The following is a 23,488-nucleotide window of genomic DNA, read 5'->3' as shown; positions in this document are numbered from 1 at the left end:
AAACCGCAAGGACGGAAGAAGAGGTAGTTAAACATTTCTAAATTCTTGCCGGATGTTGTTCGGTCGCATTGTTGTTGCATGGAACTTAAAATAGGAAGTCAAACATTTGGCATGAATCATGCCTCAGATTGCAGGGTCCATGCTTCTTCTGGCTTTCGCAACAAGTGCAAACAGCAACCAGGTGACTCAGATCAAAAGGTTTGCACTGTAATGTTGCTATAGGTTACTGTACATCTTGGTATCCAGGCGTGACAGGAGAGTGTAAGAAAATAGTTTGGCTGCCCGGGGCAATAGCTTGACGGTCTTTTGTCTCGTGGAAGTACCACAGTGAATATGAACCAATAAGCCACTGAGGTATTTGTCAAAACTGGTCCTGACAGGGTCTAAATACCTACCAGGTTTATGTCACCCCGGACGCAGGTAATTAATGAGTTAAACAGAAACTGTGGAAGCAATTAAAACCCACGTAGAGGGCAGTGACTGAAACTTAAAGTAAAGTAAGTGTGAAAGTATGAAAAAAGGAGTTCCACACATTAATTCAGCTCTTCCAGATTTCCAGGAACGTTAGTGAATGTTTTTCTGTCTGGAGGTAACCTGGTGAAAACAAAAATACACTTTTACAATTCTGTACAACAATATTATACAGTTTGCAGTATAATGTAGAGTGTTGAGCTTCAGAGGGCGAGACAAGTTCATTATTTTAAAACAAAGTAATGTTTAATATATCACAAAAACAATTTTTATTGTCACAACGTGTTAATTCACTCTATATGCAGTATGTGTGGTATTAAACCGCTAAATTCCCAGATGTGTTAAGAACAGGAACTCTGTGTTACCAATCATGGCATCATCATATTTTATTTGAAGAGACTCCAACAGTGAAAACTTATAATGCTAAGTATTGTTCAAACATTAAAAAAAGCAAGAGTCTGTGCTTTCAAAGAAATAATGAAAGTCTAACCGTGATGCATCAGATATTTTTATTTCCCCCTTTGCCCGCACTTGTTATATTTATTAGGTATGGCATGAAATATTTCCAATAAAGCCTCTGACTGTTACTGGTACATGGAAATTTACCCACATGTACAGTCAGACAAGTACAGTTTTGCGCACATGTGCACCTGTCTTTTTGTGTGTGATGGCGACATCTACCGACCATCTGTAGCACCCAGACAACATGAATAAAGCAATAGATTCAGTCTAAAATGCAGTTTAAAGCTTTGATAATGAACAATTTAGGTTTGCACTAGCTCTTTGAGCACGTTTGAAAGCATATTTGCCACGCTCTGGTTTGGAAAACAGCGTCTAGCCTCCAGATTAAGGCGAAAACTTCAAATTCACATGAAATAAATACATTTCCCACAATGCTTCAGAAACCTCCTCGGCAATCTCTTATTAACAACTGCGCCTGCGCGTCGGGTTGTTGTCGGAAAAATGGCGGCACTACTGCTGCAGGAGTTGGACGGTTCGGAGATATCCAAGCTACCGAAAGCAGTTCAAAACAAACTCGAGAAAGCCCTGTCGGATCAGCAGTATGAAATCGATTCATTGAAAGCGCAATATGAACAATTTCGTGTTGACAGCGGTACGTTATTCCCTGTAACGTGGCTATATATTGCGGCGCTGCCATGCTAAATAGTTTGGCGTTGCTCACCATGCCTGCATGTTTGGGGCCAAGTTAATGCAAATAACTTTGTTTTGAATGGACTAATATGGCAGCCTCGCATAGATGAAAGTTTAGTTTGTCTGCCAACGGTTCTGGGAGTTCGACCCATCGCTAATGTTACATAAAACGGTTTATCAATAAACACGATATGCAGCTAACTAATGCTAGCATGCTAACCTCCAGAGCTAACTGCTAGATGACATTGAACAGAAAGTGACGCTTGTATCTGATCTGTTTAACCATATTTTCTTACTTTCATCCTACAGAGCAACAGTTTTTCGAGAAAGTTAAACAACTTTCTCAATGTCAGGTGGATCTTTTGTCCCAAACTCAAGAACATCATAATCTCAAAGAAGATTTTGCTAAGCTCAGTAAGTATTACACAGACTTAACTTCACTCAGGTTCATTAGTTTGTATTACTTCACCATACTGACTTTGACTAAATCTTTCCTTTAGGAGAGGAACTCAAAAGTGTACGTGAGAAGAACAGAGAATATGAATCTGCCCAGGAGAGGGTGTCATCAGAGCAGGTAACAAAAATACAGATACTAGTTTAATTTCTGTTAAACTTTTGACCATCTGAGGCTGAAGGAGTGCGTTTCTGGTCCCTGGTCAAATGTTAAGAGGACAGACGACATACATAGAGCATTTGTTTCAGTCTAAAACAAGATGTTTAATGAGGAATAAGTGAATTCACCATGGTCTGGATGAGAAAACATCCTTTAGCTTCTGGATTAAAACGTAAACCTCAAGTTCATGAAGTTGAGGTGTCATAAAGTAATGCTGCTGGGAAAAACAATGATGTTTAATGTAATTTATAGATTTTTATTGAGATGGAGCTTCTGTGAACACAAACACTTTCTCGACACAATATTCACCTAAAATTAATAGAAACCAAAACCATCTTTTGTTGGCCTTTTAGAAAGTGAAAGTACGTTGGTGTTTTGAAAGGTTTACAGTTTGTTATCATTTATTTAGGGATGTCCCAATCAAGTTTTTCCCCTCTACGATAATTAAATATGAAGTATGAGCCTATTTCTTTTTTCTTTTTATGTTTATAAATTAACTAAATTTCCTTCCCTGGTGATACATAAAGACTTTTCTTGTTTTACTTGTATTCTCCCAGAAAACATGTGCATTAAACCAGTGTAGGCCTCTATGCTTAATATTTGAATAGTTCCTTACAGCGTTTAGGGAAGGTCCGTGCCTCCAAACTATTTCCTTCTTCTTCATCATACAAGTGTACTGACCTTCATCACAAAAAAACACATAGAGTTAAATGGTTTTGACTGTAGAAATAACCAGCTAACATAAATATCTTTTAATAAATAGCTCTCTGGTGTGTCTATTAAACATTCAACAAATACTAAATCAAAATTCTTCTCAAACTAGCATTACAAAACTATACAACAGAAATTTCTTCTCATTTCTGTAAAGTAGTTCCACACAGCCTACATGTTTAAGTACGTTCTTTAATTTGGTTTTGGTTTACGGCAGTATTAGAACAAACGCTACAGATCAGGCTTGGCTACGTGCTTGATTTAATCCGATCAAAGATGCCTTATCAGTACATTTATTTCTTTAAATTGCAATGCATTTAAAGTATAACTGACGTAGATACTTGAACTAAAAAATGGTTATGTATATAGTGCTTCAGGTATAACCCCTAAATTGTGTTTAATTTAAAGCTATGCCAGCAGTCTGTGATTAAAGTTCTTCATTTGTTCAGGCTTTGCTGTCAAAAGCCAAAGAGGAACTGGAGGCAGAAAAGCGGGAACTTGTTCGAACACTGGAGAGGAGATCCTTGGAAGTGGAGCATTTAAATGGTACGGATCGATTAATTAATATGGACATTATTGTTAAAAGCTACAAAATATCTCATGTACATAGCACTAATGTTATTCTGACTGCTCCAAAAGATGACTTGAGGCAACTCAATGATAAGTTGGTGGAAGTCAACACCTCTAAGATGGCCCTGCAGATGAAGTTAGATGGGCTTGAAGCAGCTGAAGTCAACATTAAGGTGAGTTATATCTTTAATTTCAAAATGGTTATATATCTTAACACATTGTATTTTAATCTACTGCACATATTGGTCTAAAAGACAATTACTGACCAAAGTTGTTGTGGTTTGCCGTTCCAGTACAAGGAGACGCGTATGGAGCAAGAAAAAGAGCTGCTCCACGGACAGACATCTTGGCTGAATGAGGAGCTGAAGGCCAAGACTGAAGAAATGCTGTCCCTGTCCCGCCAGAAGGGTAACGAGATCTTGGAGCTGAAATGCACCCTGGAGAATAAAGAAGATGAGGCAAGTCTTTATTAACATCTAAAACATTATAGTGGCAGATCCGACTAGTTTTACAGAGATGATGACACAAGTAGGCAAGTCTGGTTACCTTTCACGTTTTAAAGAATCACTTTGCTCAGCGTTCAGCGTACCTTGACTTTGGGCAGTTCTGTTTTTAGGTAATATAAAGACCTAAATGTCTAATGTCGTTGTGATTCCAGTTGAACAAGCTCCAAGATCAAGTGGCCAGTTTGAAGACTTCCAACGAACACCTCCAGAAACAAAATGAGGACATGATCAGCAAACTGAAAGAAGTATGTGTATTTCACATTTGTTTACTCTCTCTCTCACTTGGTGAAGTGTAATCATCTGAGTGAATGGCTTTGTGCTTTCTTATCTTAGGCCAAGGAGCAACACGCCGCCATGGAGGAGAAGTTCAGAAATGAGCTGAATGCCAACATTAAGCTTTCCAATTTATACAAGGTATGTAGATGTGTGAAAGCAAGCTACGTGATGACCAAAACATTTACTCCAATTTTAAATTCACGCTGTGTCTGTTTGGCTAACTAGTTTAGACAAGGGTAGAGTTTTAATAGCTCATTTGTGAAAACAGACTTATCCTACACAATTGTCCTTCAGCAAACATCTGATGTTTGATTTCCATGACTGAACTGATTCTGTCTGTGTGTAGTTGTTCAGTTTCTTTGTCTGTGTTTTTCCACCTCTAACCATTTATTCTCACAGGGAGCAGCAGCAGATTCTGAGGCGAAAAGCGAAGAGCTGAGTCGGGCCGTGGAGGAGCTGCATAAACTGCTCAAAGATGCAGGAGAAAGTACGATTCTACCACAGAATGATCTTTATCGCCATAAACCTACCATTCTTATTTAGTTCGTTATATGTATCCAGATAAAGACAGAGTCTGAATGTGCTTCATTCTTCAATTTTCTCCTTCTGCCGCAGCAAACAAGGCTCTCGAGGAGAAGGTGCAGGAAATAAATGGAGCCACAGACAAAACCGTTAGTGAGTTAAAGGAGCGGATCCAAAGCCTTGAGAAAGAACTGGACAACGCCAACGACCTTCTGTCAAGCTCTAAATTTAGAGGTCAGTAGTCTTGTTTTTATCTTTGTGACGCTGGATGATTAAATGGTGGACATTTTAAAATAAATACATGTCAGTTTTTTCTTGAATTTAAAATAACTTTACACCAAGCCTTCCTGGGATTTTCCTTAAATGAATGATGTATACTATTTTACTAATTTTTTTCCAGGCCCTGTTGGTTCAACATCTCTGCTCACAGAGGAGCAAATAACAACAATGTCTCCCACAGCAGCCGCCGTGTCCAAAATTAAACCAAATATGAAGCTGACTGAGGTATGTACGGCCGTTAATCTCTTACTTATTCTAATTTCTCAACATTTTGTGTGGAACTACCAGCGAGAGTTGCTTTCCTTGCTTAACGACACATCATGTGTGTTTTCAGCTGTACACTGCATATGTCGAGTGCCAGGAGCAGCTTCAGTTGGAGCGACTGGAGAACAAACGAGTCAACAAGTATTTAGATGACATTGTGCAGGAAGTGGAGGCGAAAGCCCCCATCCTCAAACGGCAAAGGGACGAGCATGAGCGCATGCAGAAGTCAGTGGCCAGTCTCTCTGCCAAGTTGGAGCAGGCAGTAAAGGTGTGTAGTGCAGAAAAAATGTTTTGGCACTTTCATTAGTTTTTCTTTAGTCGAGTGACAACGGTTAACGCCAAATATTTGTTCACAGGAGGTTCACCGTCTGCAGAGCGAGGCGGATGAGGCCAACAAGCGCTCCTCTGTCCTGGAACGGGACAGTCAGAGGTGTGAACTACAGCTGGCAGACATGGCACAGCAGGTGGGTGCATGCTCTTTATCCCAGGCAAATTTTTTTTGTTTTATTTTAAAAGAAAATCAAAGATATAACTGATTAACATCTTAACTTTCTATCTATCTTTCTTCCAAGGTGCGTGTGTTGCTGGTTGAGCTGGAAGAGGCCCGTGGAAACCATGTTGTTCATGAGGAGGAGGTGAGCTCAGCCGACGTTAGCAGCACATCAGAGGTGATCAGCCAACACCTGGTGACCTTCCGCAGTGTGGAGGAGCTTCAGAAGCAGAACCAGCGTCTCCTTGTGGCCCTCAGGGAGCTCAGTGATGCCCAAGAGAAAGAGGAGTTTGAGGCCACTGGCAATAAGTATGTGTTCTAATATTTTCATTTCTTTTTCTCTTTGCTTATCCGCAAGGCAATAAAAGCTAAAATTTGCCAAATTATTCAGCCTAATTAATTATCCAATTGACTGTCTCAGGCGAGGGGAGCTGGAGCAGAGTTTGGAGAAAGCCCTGACAGAGCTGGAGTCTCTGAAGGAGCAACGCTGCCAGCAGATAAAGTTGACCGAGTCCATCGTGAGGCAGAGGGACATGTACCGTGTGCTTCTGGCTCAGGCAACTGGAGTCAGCTTCCCACAACAAGGTACAACACGTGCACATTTACCCCTTTACAAAGCGCCAATATCAGGAGTTTGTAGGATTTGATTTCCCCCAACTTGAGCCTAGCTTTGGTTCCCAGCTCTTCGGTCAGGTTTCATCTCAAATAATACCTGCGTGTCTGATAATATCCTGGTTGTTTATCCTTTAAGGTACGCCGCCCGAAGAGTTCAGCCTGACTTCTACTCCCAGACGTTCACCGGCTACCACTCCCACCACGGGAACGCCGACTGCACTCGTCTCCATGGCCACAGATTCAGCTGAAGCTCTGGAGGCCAAGGCAGCTTTGCGTCAGGTGAGCGCCACATTTGCCGCACAAGAGCGATGCAGCAGGAATCCTGTCTTATTTGAGTTTTAACCGTCTAAATCCCTTCGAAATAACATGAAGCACAGCAACAGCACTGGTTCTGTCCTGAGGACAAGTGAGGCTTGAATCTTTATATTATGTTGCCACCAGATGGCATTGTTCCTACAAAGATCCACTATATTTCAGTACATTTGCAATCCTTATGTGCCTTACACTAGTTTGCTTCTGATATAGCAGAAAGTTTTTTTATTCTGCTACCTTTTGTCAGTCTGAAACTAAATGACATTTGCACCTTTTTTGTACTTTTCTAGAGGGTATTAATATCATCTGTTTGCCCAGGTTTCACTGAACGCTTTAACTTTAGACTGAAGTCTCATATTTCTGCATCCAATAAACCGCTGACAAGAAAACTACCACCGCTACAAAACTAAATAAAACGTCTGTGTGCAGTTGCAGGAAGTGTTCTCCACCTACAAGAAGGAGCGCATGGAGAGTGATAAGGCAATGACCGGGCAGAACGAGAAGCTCCAGGAGCAGCTCTCCAACCTCCGCTCCCAGAATGCCAAGATATCCACTCAGCTGGAGTTTGCCTCCAAGAGGTAAGCACTAATAATCAGATCATTTGTACACTGGTTTTACAAAGAGAGAGCATTGGCCTAAAAAGAAAAATAACGACTGCAATTTCAGATATGAGATGCTGCAGGACAATGTTGAAGGCTACAGGAAAGAGATCGCATCCCTAAGAGAGAAAGGACAGAAGATGACCACTGCCACGCAAAAGCTCGAGCAGACCATCCACACCCTGAACGAGGATCTGAAAGCTGCCAAGGAGAAAGTCAGCACGGCAGAGGTTTGTGTCTTAGTTCATTATCACAGCTGAGGAGGTTAATTTGTCGCTACTTGAAGAAATGCAGAGATATTATACTGTTCTTATCCTGCCGTTTAGGGCCGTGCTGAGAATCTGCGCAAGGAGAGAGACATGCTGAAGCTGGTGGAGTCCAGGCTGAGTCAAGAGAAGGAGACAATTCAGAGCCAACAGCAGAACCAGAACCTGCTGCTGACCAATCTCCAGACTATTCAGGTAAACAGTCTCTCGAACTTAAACACACGTACATACATGTATAAACAAAGCTAGTAACCTTTGACCTCTCTGTCCTTCTAGGCCACGCTCGAGCGTTCAGAGACTGATACACGTCAACGTCTCAACAGCCAGCTGGAGAAGCAGGAACGAGAGATCTCCCAGCTGCAGAAGAGGCTTGAGAATGAAGTGGAACAGAGACACCTCCTCAACAGAAACCATGAAGTAAGCATTAAATTAATCTGTGTAAGTATTTCAGCCAAAAGTGTAAGAACTGTAGGTATTTAGAGTTGGCTGTCTGGCCTAAAGTTAACGAAAGCAGACGTCAAAGGGCAAAGAAGAATTTGTAATTGTGGTATTTCTTAACATAACTGTTTTTCTCACGCACAGATCCAGTTGATGGATGCAAAGAGGCAGTTTGAGACTCAGGTGGCTTTACACCAGAAAACCAAGGAGTTGCTGAATGCTGCAGAGTTGGAGCTGAAAACCTTGAGGGTGCAGCAGGGCAGCACTGAAGCACGCCACAGCCTGAGCTCCCCGTCCGCACCCATCATCAGAGGTTGGTGTTAATGCATACAACAGAATAAAGAGTTGCAAAACGTGTACACACACTTTAAGTCAAATGAGTTACGGTGTCCTGTAAAGCCGTTATTTGTGTAACTGTTGTGCATTAAAATGTTCATTTACACGCTAGATTACTTTAAAAGAAGTAAATAAGATTTTACAAATGTCCACTTTTATAGTCTCTTGACCTACTTTTGAATGCTGCTGTTTATGAGGTAGATCCAGTAAAAACATCCCAACGAAACGCCTAAACCACACATTTATACCACAGACTCAACAGTGCAGTGGCTTTGTTTTGTTTTGTTTTGTTTTGTTTTGTCCTCAAAGCATCCTCCCCTCCTAAAATCCATTCTGACTCAAGTTGTGTCACTGACTTGCAGGCCTACAGGGTTCAGATCAAGACAGAGAGGACCTACAAGGTCGTCTGCAGCTGGCTGAAACCAGGGCTGAGGAGCTGGCGGAGAGCCTGAGGTCGGTCACCTCCACCATGGAGCAGTACAGAGCCATGGCTCAGAGCCTGGAGGAGTCTCTGGACAAAGAAAAACAGGTCAAGGGCACAATCATGACACGACCTCCAAACTTTTTGTGTTTTTATTCACCACAGAATTTCTAAATTCATGTAAATTTATAACTTTATACAGAAATACAGACCATACAGATTTGTCTTGAGGATTAACAGTCAATTAAGAAAAACCTACGTAGAATTCAATTAGTTTTGAATATATATAATTAGTAACTTTTCATGTACAATTTATCTTTGAAGACCTTTTGGGATGCAGCAAATTGGGAGCTTGAAGTGGAAACTAAAGATAATTGTTGTATAAACTTTTCATATTTGTGAATGAACAGGTAACGGAGCAGGCACGCTCATCCATCGAGGCCCGTATGAAGGAGGCCGAGGAGCAGCGCTGCAGGCTGGAAGAAAAGCTTCGGGAGGCAGAGAAGGAAAAACAAGACTTGGAGGAGCAGAAGAAGACAGCCCTGGCCTCTCTGGAGGAACAGGTATAACGAACAAGCATGTATTGCTGGAAAAAAATTAAAGTTTTGTGTATATGTAATGCATATTTTCTATGCAAGAAATGAAAATGTTTTTTTTTTGTTCTTGTGTGTCTGTATTAGATAAATAATCTAAAGAGGAGTCTTAGCAGTGCTCAGGCAGATCACCAGGCAGCGTTGCAGAGAGTGACAGCAGCTGAAACCCAGCAGCAACAAGCTATGCAGGACATCCAGGAGCAGGTAAGACGCTATAATAAAACAAGCTGATCTGGAGTTATTTCAGAATATGTTCTGCAAAGTCAAAACAATCCTCTGTACCAGTAGTCATGTTTTACTGTATAGAGGCTGTTATATCGGGAGAATAGATTGCATCTTATTATATTCTGTAAAAAGCTCTAAAATCTGTGTCTCTCTTCCCTGAATACTGCATTAAGTGATTTTACATACAACTCTTTCTACACATGTCAGACATCTGCCAACCAGATGCTTAAATACTTCACTGTAACAAAAAGGCAGCTTCAGTTGGTTTATTTTTATGTTGAAGTTCTACATTTAAAAATAAACTTTCCAATATTCAAGGACGATATAAAATATTCTCTCCCACCCCAGGCTAAGCTGGCAGCTGAAGCTCAAGATAAGTATGAGCGGGAGATGATGCTGCATGCAGCAGACGTGGAGGCTCTGCAGGCTGCCAAGGCTCAGACCCTGCAGGCCGCAGAGCTCAGACACCAGTTGGAGGAGAGGTCCCAGAGGGTCAGTGCTGAGTTGCTGGAGGCCAGAGTCTCCTGGGAGGAGCAGGAAAAGATCCTAAAGGTTTGTTTTTGATTCAGTAGATATATAAAATAAGTAATGAGCAGACTAGATTAGGGGTATTAAATTAAGAAAATACCCTCATTTTACAGGAAGAGATGTCCAAGATGGAGAACCGCTATGAAGAGCTGCAGAAGCAGAATGCGCTCCTCCATGAGCAGATCCAGACAGTGAGCAGGAAGATGGCTGATAATTTGCAGCAGGCAGCCAGTGAGGGCTCCATGAACATCTCTCTGACTGAAGAGGGAAAATCTCAAGACCAGCTCCTTGAGATCCTGAGGTAACACATTAATCCCAGATCTTTTTCTTGTACTTGAGGAATCTCACAAATCAAGTCTGGTCTAGTAAAGAGGTTCAACGTCTCCACTGGTGTTCAGTTTTGACCAGTTCTACTGCCTACCTACCATTTCTGTCCTCTGTCACAGGTTCGTCCGTCGGGAAAAGGAGATATCCGAGTCTCGTTTTGAAATTGCCCAGGGGGAGAGTTTGCGTTACCGCTTGAGGATGGAGCACCTGGAACGAGAGCTGAAGGAGGTGCAGGACAGCCTGAGTTCTGCACGGGAGAGGATGCAGGTACAAATTTAGTATCCATGTGTACAAATCACTTTAACTTCGCCAGCGGTTTTCAAACCTATAACGTACGGGACCTGACGAATGCGTTGCTAATCTTGTCTCAGGTGACGGCAAAGACGCTGGAGCAGCACGACGAGCTGATGAAGAAGACGGAAACCATGAGTATCCTGATGGAGACCAACAAGATCCTGAGAGAGGAGAAGAATAAGATGGAGATACAACTGCAGGAAACTCAAGCTAAGGTATTGGTCTCATTTCGTAGGATAAGTTGGTGGTTTTTGTCTTGTGTCCTTTAACTACTTGTCCCGTTACTTCACTTGATTACGTTTGCCTCTAAAGCTCATCTCTTTACGTGTTTGCAGGTGCAAAAGCTGGAGTCAGACATCTTGCCAATGCAGCAGGCTAATTCAGAGCTGAGTGAGAAAACCAGCATGCTGCAGGCAGACAAGAAGTTACTGGAAGAGGAAATCAAGCGCTGGAAAGCTCGTACTCAGGTCAGTTTAGAGACTGGAACGTAAATCACTAATACTTCTTATATGAAGAAGATAATTACGCCTGTCATCAGATTTGAGACTGTGTTAAGAAAAGTTCTACAACTATTTTATTTCTAACATGTGATCTGTTTGCTCTTCTAGCATTTGGTGAGTCAGCAGAAAGATTCGGACCCAGAAGAGTACAAGCGTCTGCATTCTGAGAAAGAGGCACACCTCAAACGAATCCAGCAGCTCTCTGAGGAGAGCACCAGACTTAAAGCAGACGTATCCAGGTGAGCAATGATATATAATGCAACCGCTGAATGAAGCAGAATATTATTCAGTCTTGTCTGTTCTCTTTCTTCCACGCATTCATTTTCTCTTTGCCCTCTTTTTCTCTCTTAAGGACAAATAGTCTCACAACATCCCTGCAGAGCCAGATACAGAACTTGCGTGAGAACTTGAGTAAAATAACTGATGAGAGGAACCAGCTGAATGAGGAAGTGGAGACCAAGAATCGGGAAATCCTGGAGAAGGCGCGAACTATCACCCAGGTCAAGAAGATTGGTCGGCGCTACAAGTCTCAGTACGATGAGCTCAAGGTCGAACATGACAAGGTAGTTGGCTTTCTCACTGCTTAAGTCTTCAGTCTAAAACATGAAATAAAGGTTTGTGATTGTAGTGTACATTTGAGTCCACTAGCAACAGCACTTTTGTATTAGTTTGACGTTAATATTTCACACCGGTTGTCCTCCAGCTGGTAGCTGATGCTGCTGCGGGCCCGTCCCAAGAAGAGGAAGCTCGTCAAGCCTCAGTTCAGGAACTGCAGAGCCTCAAGGATTCACTGAGCCAGTCTGAAGCCAGGACCAAAGAGCTGGAAGGACAGTTGGAGAACATCAACAAGGTTGCACATGACAAGTCTCAGATTAAATCTTAACTGAATTGTTCTAAGCCCTCCATCATATCTTCTTGAAAAAGACAATATCTGAACATGGCTGTACATTTCCCACAGGTGGTCACGGAGCGCGAGACTGAGGTTCGTAACGCCCAGGAGCAGGCAACCAGGCTGCAGACGGAGCTTACCAGGCTGAGGCAGGAGCTGCAGGAGAAGGCTTCTCAGGAGGAGTCGCTGAGACAGCAGATGGGCGAGAAGGATGACAAAACGAGGAAGGCTATCGTCTGTGCCAAGCAGAAAATTAACCAACTCATGGGTGAGGATTTCCCAATTTTTATAGATTCGAAATTAATCATTCCTATCTTCATTTTGCCCCCATCATAATTGCTTGTTTTGCTTTATTGGAATCTCATTCCTAAATAATTTTATGCCCAGGTTCCAAAGACCAGCTGCAGAAGGAAAACGAGGAATTAAAGCAGCAGCGCGAGGAGCTGGAGGTGCGAGTGAGCGCGCTCAAGTCTCAGTACGAGGGCCGTCTGAGTCGACAGGAGAGAGAACTCAGAGACCTGAGGGGTCAGCAGGAGAGACAAGAGCAGAGAGATGAGCCTCCCGAGGCAGGTCCCAGCAAGGTGAGAGTCGCTGTAGAGTTTTAAGTTAGCAGAAACCCTAAACATGCATAATTTAGATTAGTTTACTCACACCCAAACATATGTACAGACAAAGAGATCTGAGGAACTTTGTACAGCATTAGTTGGCTCTGAACCAAGTACATTTAGAACTTAATATGTCTCAATTTTAATAGACTGGATTAGAAACGTTAAGATATCTAAATGGCTTGTTGAGCGATATTGCTGTAGGTTTCATTCACATGTCTCTGTTTTAGACGCAGGAGCAGCAGAGGAGCACAGAACAGAGGCAGATCAGTCTGAAGACGACCCCGGCTGCAGACAGGGGCAGGTATGTATTTTTCAGTTTAGTAGTTTTTGTGTTATTAAATGTACAAGGATGCATAAATTCAACTGGCAGTACTCATTAAACCTTATTAAGCTGACAGATTGTTAACTAGATGTTTCTTAGTAGCTTATTCATCTACATTGGGAAGGCACCAGTGGTCTGAGATCATTTACTTGGTGGATCCAAGAAATATTTTCACGGTCAAGTAGAATCATCGTTGATCTATGTCCTCGTCTCCGTCAGTGCCAGCACCTCAGAGCCTCCGACTGCCAACATTAAGCCAACGCCTGTAGTCCCTACAGCCAGCAAACAGCCCGTCAACCCGGGGAACAAGCCCACTCCGAGAGCCAGCATCAGGCCCATGATCACCCCAGCTACTGTGCCCACGCCGACACCCACTGCGACTGTCATGCCCACCACACAGGTGGAGACCCAGGAAGGTAAGTTTAACCTCGAACCGTCATGCATAATCCTCCTCCTTGTACGAAACCAACCAACAAACTGTTCAGATGTGTATCAGGTAACAATGTTTATTTACTCTGACAGCTATGCAGTCTACTGAAGGTCCACCAGTGGAGCACGTGACCGTGTACGGCAGCGCCAGCGGCTCGGTTCGCTCCGCCAGCCCCAACGTCCAGACCACCTTGGCGAGCCCCATGTTGACCGTACAGCAGACCCAGACTCAGGCCACGGCGTTTGTTCAGCCGACGCAGCAGCAGAGCGTGACCCACACCGAGCCAGCCAATCAAGAGCCGCCGCCTGTGGTGATTGAAGCAACACCTAGCACCTCGCAGGTGGAGTGGCCTTCAACGTCCTCCACCTCCTCTGTGTTTGGCACTGGTGAGAACTCATGCTTGTGACATGATATGTAGACTTTTATAAAAGCTAGGTGAGGGAATGTGCTCTGAAAAGAAGTCGAGTACCGTGGGATATTTAGAGGCAATCATTATGTATTTGTTTTGCACTTGATGCTATAGATTAAGCTAAAGTGGACATGACACTCGTGTAGCGTAAGCCACAAATGCAGTGTTTTACATTTACACAGTGTGCTACAGCTTAATTGTATCATCTTACTTTTCACCAGTAAGCAACAACCAAGCTTTTATCTCCAGTTTCAGCAACACCAGGAACCTCAGCGATGTCCAAGAGGCCCCGTGAGGAGGAGGAGAGCAACACTGTGGTCACTGACACCGAGTCGACCCAGGAAGACACATCCAGGGCTCCAATACCCAAGAAGCTGCGCATCATCCAGAGAGTGGGTCCAGAGGTGAGGAGGAAGGCGGGGCAATGCAGAAAGCTATGGAAATATAGAAGTGTTTTCAATAATTGATTATTGTTTGTTCTCCTTAAAGGACGAGATGCTGGCAGAGGAAAGTGCTGAGGCCGAGGGAGTGGTTCCTACAGACAGTCAAGATGGCACAGAAGTCAGCCAGGTTGGACATAATCTAATAGACACTATTATATAGTTTCCTTTAGCATTTCACGTTTTTAACCATGTCTCCAGTCAGAGTTGATATATTTCTTTAACTTTACCAGAGAGAGGATAAACGTATATAAATTACGCTGTATATCTACACACACACATTAAATACACTAGTGGAAATTAATGCATTTTAATAAAACAACCCTGCTCTAAATCTTACCTTTATAACTGTTATAAAGTCATAAAGCTTGTCTAGTATATGGTGGACCAGCCTCTCCATCATATATAGGGATGTCCGATAATATCGGTCGTCCGATATTATCGGCCCGATATTAGCATAATTATGTAATATTGGTAAGAATCGGTATCGGTTTTTTCTCCGATAATGAAAGCCCGTTAATGAAAAGCTTGGATTTCGGCAAATATGCTGGAATCGCTTGTGGGGTCCTCAGACGTTTACCGGCGCGCAATTGATTACATCATCAAACCGCACCTGTAGGCAAAATAACAACAACAGTGTGTGGCTTGTGGTGGCTAACAGGCTTACTCGCTCATTGCTACAGAAAATGTCCTTGGTCTGGAATTTTTTTAAAGTTTCACCTGCGGATAACAAAACTGCAATTTGTAATGATTGCAAGGCGCTTATCAAGCGAGGGGGGGGCCAAGGCTTCGTCCTTCAACACTTCAAATTTAATCGCTCACATCAGGAAGAACCATCCCGAGGTACACGAAGCGCTTGTGCGGCAAAGTAATGCAAAACAACTAGGAAAGGACGCACTGAAAAAAACAACGCAACTTTCGCTCAAAGAGTCTAGTTGTAATGGGCATTGTCAGGATGATCTCAGGAAGAGCTGTTGTTTGAGACAAAATGTTGAAAATAAATATGGCACGTTTTCCATACCTTAAGTTGAAGGAGTGTTCTTATTTTGTACAGACAATGTTAATTTCACCTATGAAAGTAGGTGATGTGTTAATTCCACGACAGGAGATATGTGATGTGACCTAAAAATAGTTTTGGGGGAAAAACGGCTCCATACTGTATATCGGTATCGGTTGATATCGGAATCGGAAATTGTGTGTTTGGACAATATCGGCATATCGGATATCGGCAAAAAGTTAATATCAGACATCCCTAATCATATACCATACAGACAACGGAGCAGCTTCTGTAAAAGAAGGAATGTTACTGGAAATCTTTTCTGCCACATACCATCAGTCCGTACACTTTCTCGTCTGTGTTTGACAGACGACACTGGTCTTCTTGTAACTGGCACACGGCATTTTTTTGTTGTTTTTCTTTGCTTAGTAAATATAGATTTTTCTGCGATTATAGATCATACACTGAGATTTCCCAGTTTGGGATTTATAAACTATCAGTAATGTTCAGTTTATGTTGAAACCAGGTGCTAATTGAACCGTGTGATCATTATGGAGGATGTAGTTTGTGTTGCTGTTAAGCTGGATTGAGTTAAAGTGTTACGGTTATTTAGTTTAGCCCACTGAATAAAATGGGGTTGTCAGAAAAATAGAAATGTGTGTCATTACACAATACAATTCAGTGCAATAGTACGACAAACCATAGCCTCCGAACTGAAAACACAGTTGAATCAACAGCTCTCACATATTTTAAACAAATGCTGAATACCAGAACCTACATGATGTAAACATATAATGCAGGACTGTTACATTAGGATGCATTTGTTTTATCTAGTGTACCTAAAAGTTCTAATAGCTTTAGATTTACCGCGTATACACGTGTTTTTGACGGTTGCTAACAAAAAATAATTTAAATAATCGCGTCGTCGATCTTTGTTTCAACCTGCAGACCGACGAGTTTCCTGCACTGGAGGAGGGAGATGAAGCTGCATCCTCTCAGTCCGTCACCATGGAACAAGATTTTAGCCTGAGCCAAAGCGACACCAATGACCAGCTACAGCGGGAAGTTATCGTCATAGTAACCGACACAGAGAGTGAAGAAGACCAGGAAGAGGAGGAGGAAGAGGAAGAAGAGCAGGTAGGGAGTCTCTCTCTCTATGGAGCATTAATGTGAACTAGTCACGAGACATCATTGTGAAAATGTGTCTTGTAACATCACAAAGGACTATGACGAAGATGAGGAGGAGGAGGATGAAGATGAGGAGGAGGAAGAAGAAGATGAGGAGGAAGACGACGGAGGGATGGGGGAGGAAGGAGAGGACAGCAACGAGGGGAGTGGGGATGGCAACGAGGCGTACGAAGGAGACGACACAGAGGTTGGTTTACAGGTGACACATGATGTCCTCACCGTTACTACTTTTTGACCTTTTATACCGTCACACACACACACACACACACACACACACACACGTGTTATTAACCCTTCCCACGCTTCCAGTCAGAGATTTACACTCCCTTTTCCCCTCACATCTCCCACACTCAGGTTTTCCACAGTCTCATTTCACTGTCCCTTGCATTTTACCCCCATGTCGTAACTTTCTGTCTGCGTGCAAGCTGGGCCGGTGTTGACTTTAGCTGTTTACCTTTTACTCTTGTCTTGGTTGTGCATATTCAGTGGGATGAGTCAGTGTCTGCACAGAGGCGGTAAATGGTCTTTTGACTTGTCGTCCACATGTGTATAAGTTTAAAAGGTGATGGACAACAACTGGTGCACTGCTAGTTTCTGTGTGGAAAGAGTTCTTGCCCCGGAAACATGAATGTGGACTTAAACTATACTGATAGTCATTGTTTGGATCATAGGGCCTGTGAAACAAAAGTCTTGTACTCATCCAAACATCCTACTCCTGTGCCAATACACTTCTCAGATTTCTATATAATTAGATCGAAACCTTTAATTTAAAGTGTGTTAACCCATCAATACTTCCCGAAATCAGAAAACACTGCGGTAAAAATACCCCGATCAGCCACAACATTATGACAGGAGACAGGAGAAGTAAATAACATTAATCATCTTGTGACAACTCAATGTTCTTCTGGGAAACTTCTGGCATTCATTCATGTGGATGTTACTTAGACATGTAGCACCCTCCTAGACCAGACCAGGCACCCCCACCCCATAGCAATGACATAGTAATGCTGGCAGCAGCCATCCCCAGCAGGATGCAGCCTGACACAGACACACACACAAAAACACTTTAGGAACAACTAAAAGAAAAACATGAAGAACATCACAAGGTGTTGACCTGGCCTCCAAATTCATTAGATCCCAAACTGATCAAGTATCTGTGGGGTGATCCACAGAGCCCCCTCCCCTCAACCCATAGGACCCTAAGGCCCCCCCGTTAACAACATTCTGTTGCCAGACACCACAGGACACCATCATAAGGCCCATGTCCATCCTCTGATTAGTCACAGCTGTTTTGGAGGCACAAGAGAGACCTACACAATATTCGGTCATAATGTTATGCCTGATTGGTGAATAGCAGCTAAAAGGTGCTCACCTTTTAAAAGGTCTCTAGCTTATAGTAATAAACTAGTAATAAAGTGAATAACAAATTAGTGAAGCCTGCCATTTGCGTTTACATTTGATGATTCCTCAACATTTTAATTCATTCCTTGGAAGGATCCGGTTCTATGGAGTCTTGTTTTTTTAACAAGATTCTTTTTCCTTTCTAAAGGGCATTTTTGCTCCTTATAGGGAGAAAATGATTCATAATCTGTATGTGGGGTTCTGCCAGTATACACTGGCAACTATAGTGCATGGGAACTGTGCCATAACTTGTTTCTTGTTCCCTTTCTAATTCACTTCTCCGTCTAACTTTCCATTTAACCTTTTGACCATGTTTTAAAATTCATGTCATCATCTTTCATTTCTTTTACCGCTCATTTTATTTAATTATTTCCCTTTGTTCCTTCCTTTCTCAGGGAGCTGATGCAACAGACCCGGGCACTGAGACAGAGGAGAGTTTGGGGGCGTCCGACTCCACCCAGAGGCCAGCAGATTCCCAGACACCCAGCTGTAAGATCCCGTAAACCCCATCACGTAGCGTATATCCACCTCAGCTTCTGCCCATGTTCTCATGAACTGCCCCGTCATCGAATTAGTTATCTGACTCTTCACGGTGACTGGGAAAGTTGTAATATGTTGTTGTCTGTCTGAAGGGGGAGGGTGGTCAAATTAAAGGTTGTTTCCAGCGGTGGCGTCGCTTTAAAAATGAAACTAAATATTCGTATAAAGTTGTTTAACTTCAAAACTATTAGGCATCAAGACAACGCAATTTTCTTGTTAAACCGATGCATGAATTCCCCTCTTTTAAGTTCAGTCTAAATCTCCTCTTACTCATTAAACACTGCTCAAAAAATGAAAGGAACACTTTGAAAGCATATCAGATCTCGATGGGGGGGGGGTCATGCTGAATATCTATACTGATATGGACTGGGTAATTGTGTTAGGAACAAAAGGATGCCACATCATTTGATGGAAATTAAAATTATCAGTCTACAGAGGGCTGAATCCGCAGACACCCTGAAAATCAAAGTGGAAAAAATTATGCGGCATGCTAGTTAATTTTGCTGAAATTTCATTGCAGCAACTCAGAATGGTTCTCAGTATTTAGTATGGCCCCCATGTGCTTGTATGCATGCCTGACAACATCTGGGGGAATCCTCTTAATGAGGCGGCGGATGGCATTCTCGGGTATCTCCTCCGAGATGTGAGGTCCCGGAGTAATAATGTCCCAGAGGTGTTCTACTCGGTTTGGGTCCTGCTACTTTGATGCTATATTTGCTTTTTTCTGATTTCTGGAACCTATAATTCAGTAAATGTTTGGTTGGCTGATGGTTGATAAGTGTGGGTCAGTGTATTTATCTAACCAAAAACATTTTTTTTTTATTATTGTTTTAGTTGAGAGCAGCTCAATGGAGGCCTTCTCTACAGAGCAACCCATCTCCAGCTCCGGTACACGCATGCCCCAGTCGCCACGGAGACCAATGCAGCAGCTTCCCCCTCGCTTGAACATCCATTCAGCGCCGACATCAGAACTGGGGCCGCCTTCTCAGGTTCAGGTACGCAGGACGATAAAGCTGTTTGTTGTTGTTTCTTGGTTATGGTTATTAAAATAACGTCTCTCATAAAACTACCTTCACAGCGTATCCCTGTTCGTCGTCAGTCGGTGGGTAGACTTACTCCTGGGGTGCAGGGCAGCGCTGTAAGTCGCTTTGTTATTTTTTTACATGCATCCATTTGAACATTATACTCCTGTGTCTCTGCTTGAATCCAACTCTTTTTTTTTTTTTTTTTTGCTCTCCCTCTGCAGCAGCACTTCTTTGATGAGGACGACAGGATGGTTCCCAGCACTCCCACTCTGGTGGTGCATCACCGCTCTGATGGTTTCGACCAGGCCATCCAGTGAGTCTCACACGCATCCAGACACAAGTTAGAGCGCTGAACACGTATAAATGTCAATGTCTTGTATGTGAGGAAAGAAAGCCATGGTATCACATCTAAAAAAATCTTAGATGAAGTTAGAAAGTTTGCCTTCTACTGTAAGTGAGCCCCCGTTACAAAGCTTGCTTACCAAGTGGGACACTAGTTTTTAGTAAACATACTAGCGCGGACCAGACCTAAGACTGACTGGACCGTTTTGGTGTTAAGTTGTTCTGTGGTCTTGTGCCATGTGATGCACCTCTACATTTCTTTTGTTTTCTCAGTTCTCCTCAGGTGGCAGGGGTGCCTCGCTTCAGGTTTGGTCCCTCAGACGACACGCCGCAGACCAGCTCCTCGCACTCTGACCTGGGACAGCTCGCATCGCAAGGAGGTACTTCACCACTTCACACACTGAGTTTGTCCTTTTTAAATACTTCATTAGACGGAAATATAAAGGTGGACATAAAATAGTGGAAGGGAGAGAGAGCAGAGGGGTGTTGGGTGCTACACAGGTGGTTATGTAGTTTTTCATCTTAAATACAAAATAATTCTTTTCTTCAGGTCTTGGGATGTATGAAAGTCCTCTGTTCTCAGTAACTCCTGAGGAGGATTCTGGAGGACGCAGCGTTCCCACCACGCCACTTCAAGTTTCAGCACCAGGTAACCGTCTGTCTCTGTCATTCTGATATGAAGAGGACCATGCCCTTTTCCAACTCAACACAATCTCCAGTTTCTGGGTGGAAGTTTTCAGAGCTGGGAGGATTATCAGTGACCTAAAAACAACACAAGTGAATGTTATTTTGTTTTCTTGTCCGTCTGTTCCGCTAACAGTGTTCTCAGAGGTGGCTCAGTCCGACACTACAGAGCACGCCTCCCAGTCGGTTCCCATGGTGAGTACATCCACACCAGGCCTGGTGGTGCCAGGAGCAGCTGGTACAGGGGAGGAGAGAGACGGCGTCTTCCTGGAGCCTGACACTGATAGGTGAGCCTCACTCCTCTTTAGCAGTTTATCAGAGTTTATGGAATTTATACTTATGACCCTGAAGCCAACAAGTCTTATAGTAGCGGTTGTCATGCAAAGTTTAATTTATAAAGCACATTTAAAAACAATTGTTGACCTAAGTGCTCCCAACTAGACCAGACCAGGCACCCCCACCCCATAGCAATGGCACTCCTTGATGGCAGCAGTCATCCCCAGATACACACACAAAAATGCTTTAGGAACAACTCAAAAAAACATGAAGAACAGCACAAGGTGTTGACCTGGCCTCCAAATTCACTAGATCCCAAACTGGTCAAATATCTGTGGGATGATCTACAGAGGCCCCTCCCCTCAAAGCCCCCCCCACTAACAACATTCTGTAGCCAGACACCACAGGACACCCTCAGAAGGCCCATGTCCATTCTCTGATGAGTCACAACTGTTTTGGAGGAACAAGGGAGACCTACACAATATTAGGAAGTTGGTAATAATGTTATGCCTAACCGGTATAAACGCACAGTCGACACAAAAACAAAGACAATGAAGTCTGTCTAATATGCAGAGGCAAACTGTTCCAGAGTTTGAGGTCTGCAGTCCTGAGTGATCTTAATGGGACGTGTTTGACGAAATAAAGGAATTCCCATGCATTTTGTATGTTTGTTCCAGGCCCAGTGCTGAAGTGTCAGTGGAGCCTGTGGTGTCTCAGGGAGATATGGAGGAGCCAAGCCAGCTGTCTGACAAGACCAGCCTCCCCTCCACCAGCCAGGAGCCTTCCTCCAGCTCAGCAGGTATGGTGCACTCCGACTGCGACTTGATAATTAAATTTTTGATGCGTCTTTAATTGAATCAAGTTGTTTGCTTTGACCCTAGACACGAGCTGTGCTCCACCTAAACCCTCGCGACCTGGAACCAGCAGACAGTTGCAGCGCTGGCCAGAGAGCCGTGGAGGCCGCATGAAGAGAGGAGGTAACTCATTGTTGTGGTGGTATCACTGATCTTTGGGAAAAAAATAAACATGTCCATGGTGTCTTTATGGTCATTTTCAGTTTGGTGGCACAACTGGTCACAAAATTAATAGAAAAAACCACTTTAGTATTTATGGCAAAATCACTCTGCCTTTTTATATCCAACAAATCCTGATATTGTGAATGAAAGTATGGTAGGGAGGGAGGGAGTGTTGAGAGTTAACAATTAACCAAAAAAAAAAGCATTACCAGCAGAATAAAAGCTGTCGACTATCAAGTGTGTTTTGCTAAAGTTGTGGCAAACTGGACTGTTGGATTTTAAAATACAACCAATATCATAAACTGGTAGAATAAAATACTGTGAAGACTTTGTTATTGAGACGAAGCATAGACGGTATAAAGATGGATGGCAGAACAGCTCCTCAAAAGTGAAGCCAAAGCAAGTAGAGCTCCCCCTGGTGGCTGGCTGCAGTATAGGTCATAAGCTCCGCCTCCTCTATGTTAGTGGGTGGGACTTGGGCCGAAACTAAAACACTAAAATACACGTAAAATATATATATATATATATATATATATATATATTTTTATTTTTTTTTTTCAAGGATGTTTTTTTTGTTATTTTAGGTAGTTAATATGATGTTGATGCATGCTCAAGTGTCAATTCTTTGGATAAGTTTCGTTTTCGTTTTGACGCTATAGAAACAGGATGTGACGTAATGGTGACGACCAGTTGCCATGCCAACCACTCCCCATGAGAGTTGTTTTTTTTTAAAAAAACAAGTACAGTGTATAATCCAACATTTCCATGTAACATGTAATGGCGTCAGTTTGGCCAGTGCAAGGAAGTGGTGACGCATTGTCCATATTTATATACAGTCTGAGACAAAGATTCACATTTGTCTTAAAATGGGCCTCATGCTGGAAGTATCTTGTGTTTCAGGCACCTGGCACAAATTCAAACCAGCTGACAGCAAAGGGCTGACACACATTGTTTGTATTTACACGACAAAAAACAACCACACTTTTTTTTTTTTTCTCTCTTTCAATTGAATCTAAATAAAACGCAGGCTTCCACACACTGTTACGACACTACGTCTTTATTGATAATCAAATAGAAAAGTTACAGATTTCAGCTTAAATATTTAAACACTTTTAACACCAAATTTATTCATATATACTTTAATGTATTTCTTTGATGAAATCCCATTTTAAACAGACCTTTGTCTTTATATATATATATATATATATGCTGCATGCTTTGGGCAATATATATATACTTCCTAATCCTAATAGTCACATTGTTGACGTTTATCTTAATGTGCGCAGACATCTTGACAAATCTTCTTTTACTCTTCAACAGGTCAAGCCTTTCCTTCTCGGGGAATACACAGGAGACAGTTCCCAAGATGAAGCACTAATCAGGAAACGTCGTTCCCGTCAGAAACAAATCAAAATGTTCAGACTCTGTATTCAGTCTTAACAATGTTCACTTGTTCCGAGGCTTGTAGTTCTATTTTTCGTTTTAATTATTTTTTTTGTTTTTGTTTTTAAATGTACTTGACAAGTACCTTCTGTAATTGCGGTCCAAGCTGAAGCAGCGTGTTTTATGAAAAATATAATAAACTTAAACTTGTTATAACATTGCTGTGGAAG

General features: G+C 42.6%; 1 protein-coding gene across 2 annotated transcripts; it reads left to right on the top strand.

Annotated features, from left to right (window-relative positions):
- Positions 1-909: 909 nt before the first annotated feature.
- On the top strand, positions 910-23,459 carry tprb (translocated promoter region b, nuclear basket protein). 2 transcript variants are annotated; one of them, XM_084547686.1, is made up of 52 exons: positions 910-1,585; positions 1,933-2,037; positions 2,124-2,197; positions 3,397-3,493; positions 3,587-3,690; positions 3,811-3,975; positions 4,176-4,268; positions 4,357-4,437; positions 4,699-4,786; positions 4,915-5,055; positions 5,222-5,325; positions 5,435-5,632; positions 5,721-5,828; positions 5,937-6,163; positions 6,276-6,439; positions 6,606-6,748; positions 7,211-7,359; positions 7,448-7,610; positions 7,707-7,841; positions 7,923-8,063; positions 8,229-8,397; positions 8,783-8,949; positions 9,252-9,404; positions 9,522-9,638; positions 10,008-10,211; positions 10,301-10,488; positions 10,634-10,781; positions 10,886-11,023; positions 11,144-11,275; positions 11,417-11,547; positions 11,661-11,871; positions 12,012-12,158; positions 12,267-12,465; positions 12,585-12,778; positions 13,033-13,106; positions 13,347-13,543; positions 13,650-13,943; positions 14,216-14,370; positions 14,456-14,536; positions 16,352-16,540; positions 16,626-16,778; positions 18,388-18,481; positions 19,367-19,527; positions 19,611-19,670; positions 19,779-19,870; positions 20,173-20,279; positions 20,450-20,548; positions 20,720-20,870; positions 21,537-21,658; positions 21,741-21,836; positions 22,776-22,825; positions 23,196-23,459. In XM_084547686.1, exons 1-52 carry the CDS (start codon positions 1,435-1,437, stop codon positions 23,313-23,315), a joined length of 7,224 nt encoding a protein of 2,407 aa, XP_084403812.1. In that variant the 5' UTR covers positions 910-1,434; the 3' UTR covers positions 23,316-23,459. The 2 variants fall into 2 exon arrangements, with proteins under 2 accessions (XP_084403812.1, XP_084403813.1); XM_084547687.1 differs by lacking the exon at positions 22,776-22,825 and having other exon boundaries at positions 1,244-1,585; positions 23,196-23,392.
- The last annotated feature ends 29 nt before the right edge of the window (positions 23,460-23,488 follow it).

Source organism: Chelon labrosus (genome assembly GCF_963514085.1).
Source record: "Chelon labrosus genome assembly, chromosome: 7".
Classification (NCBI taxonomy): Eukaryota; Metazoa; Chordata; class Actinopteri; order Mugiliformes; family Mugilidae; genus Chelon; species Chelon labrosus.
Note: the sequence above shows the minus strand (reverse complement) of the source record. Positions and strands in the feature narration are given on the sequence as shown.

Coding starts and splice junctions, on each gene's coding strand:
- tprb (XM_084547686.1), top strand. CDS start 1,435: ATGGCGGCACTACTGCTGCAGGAGTTGGACGGTTCGGAGATATCCAAG. Junction 6,440..6,605: donor AGTCAGCTTCCCACAACAAG/GTACAACACGTG, acceptor TTATCCTTTAAG/GTACGCCGCCCGAAGAGTTC. Junction 9,639..10,007: donor TGCAGGACATCCAGGAGCAG/GTAAGACGCTAT, acceptor CTCCCACCCCAG/GCTAAGCTGGCAGCTGAAGC.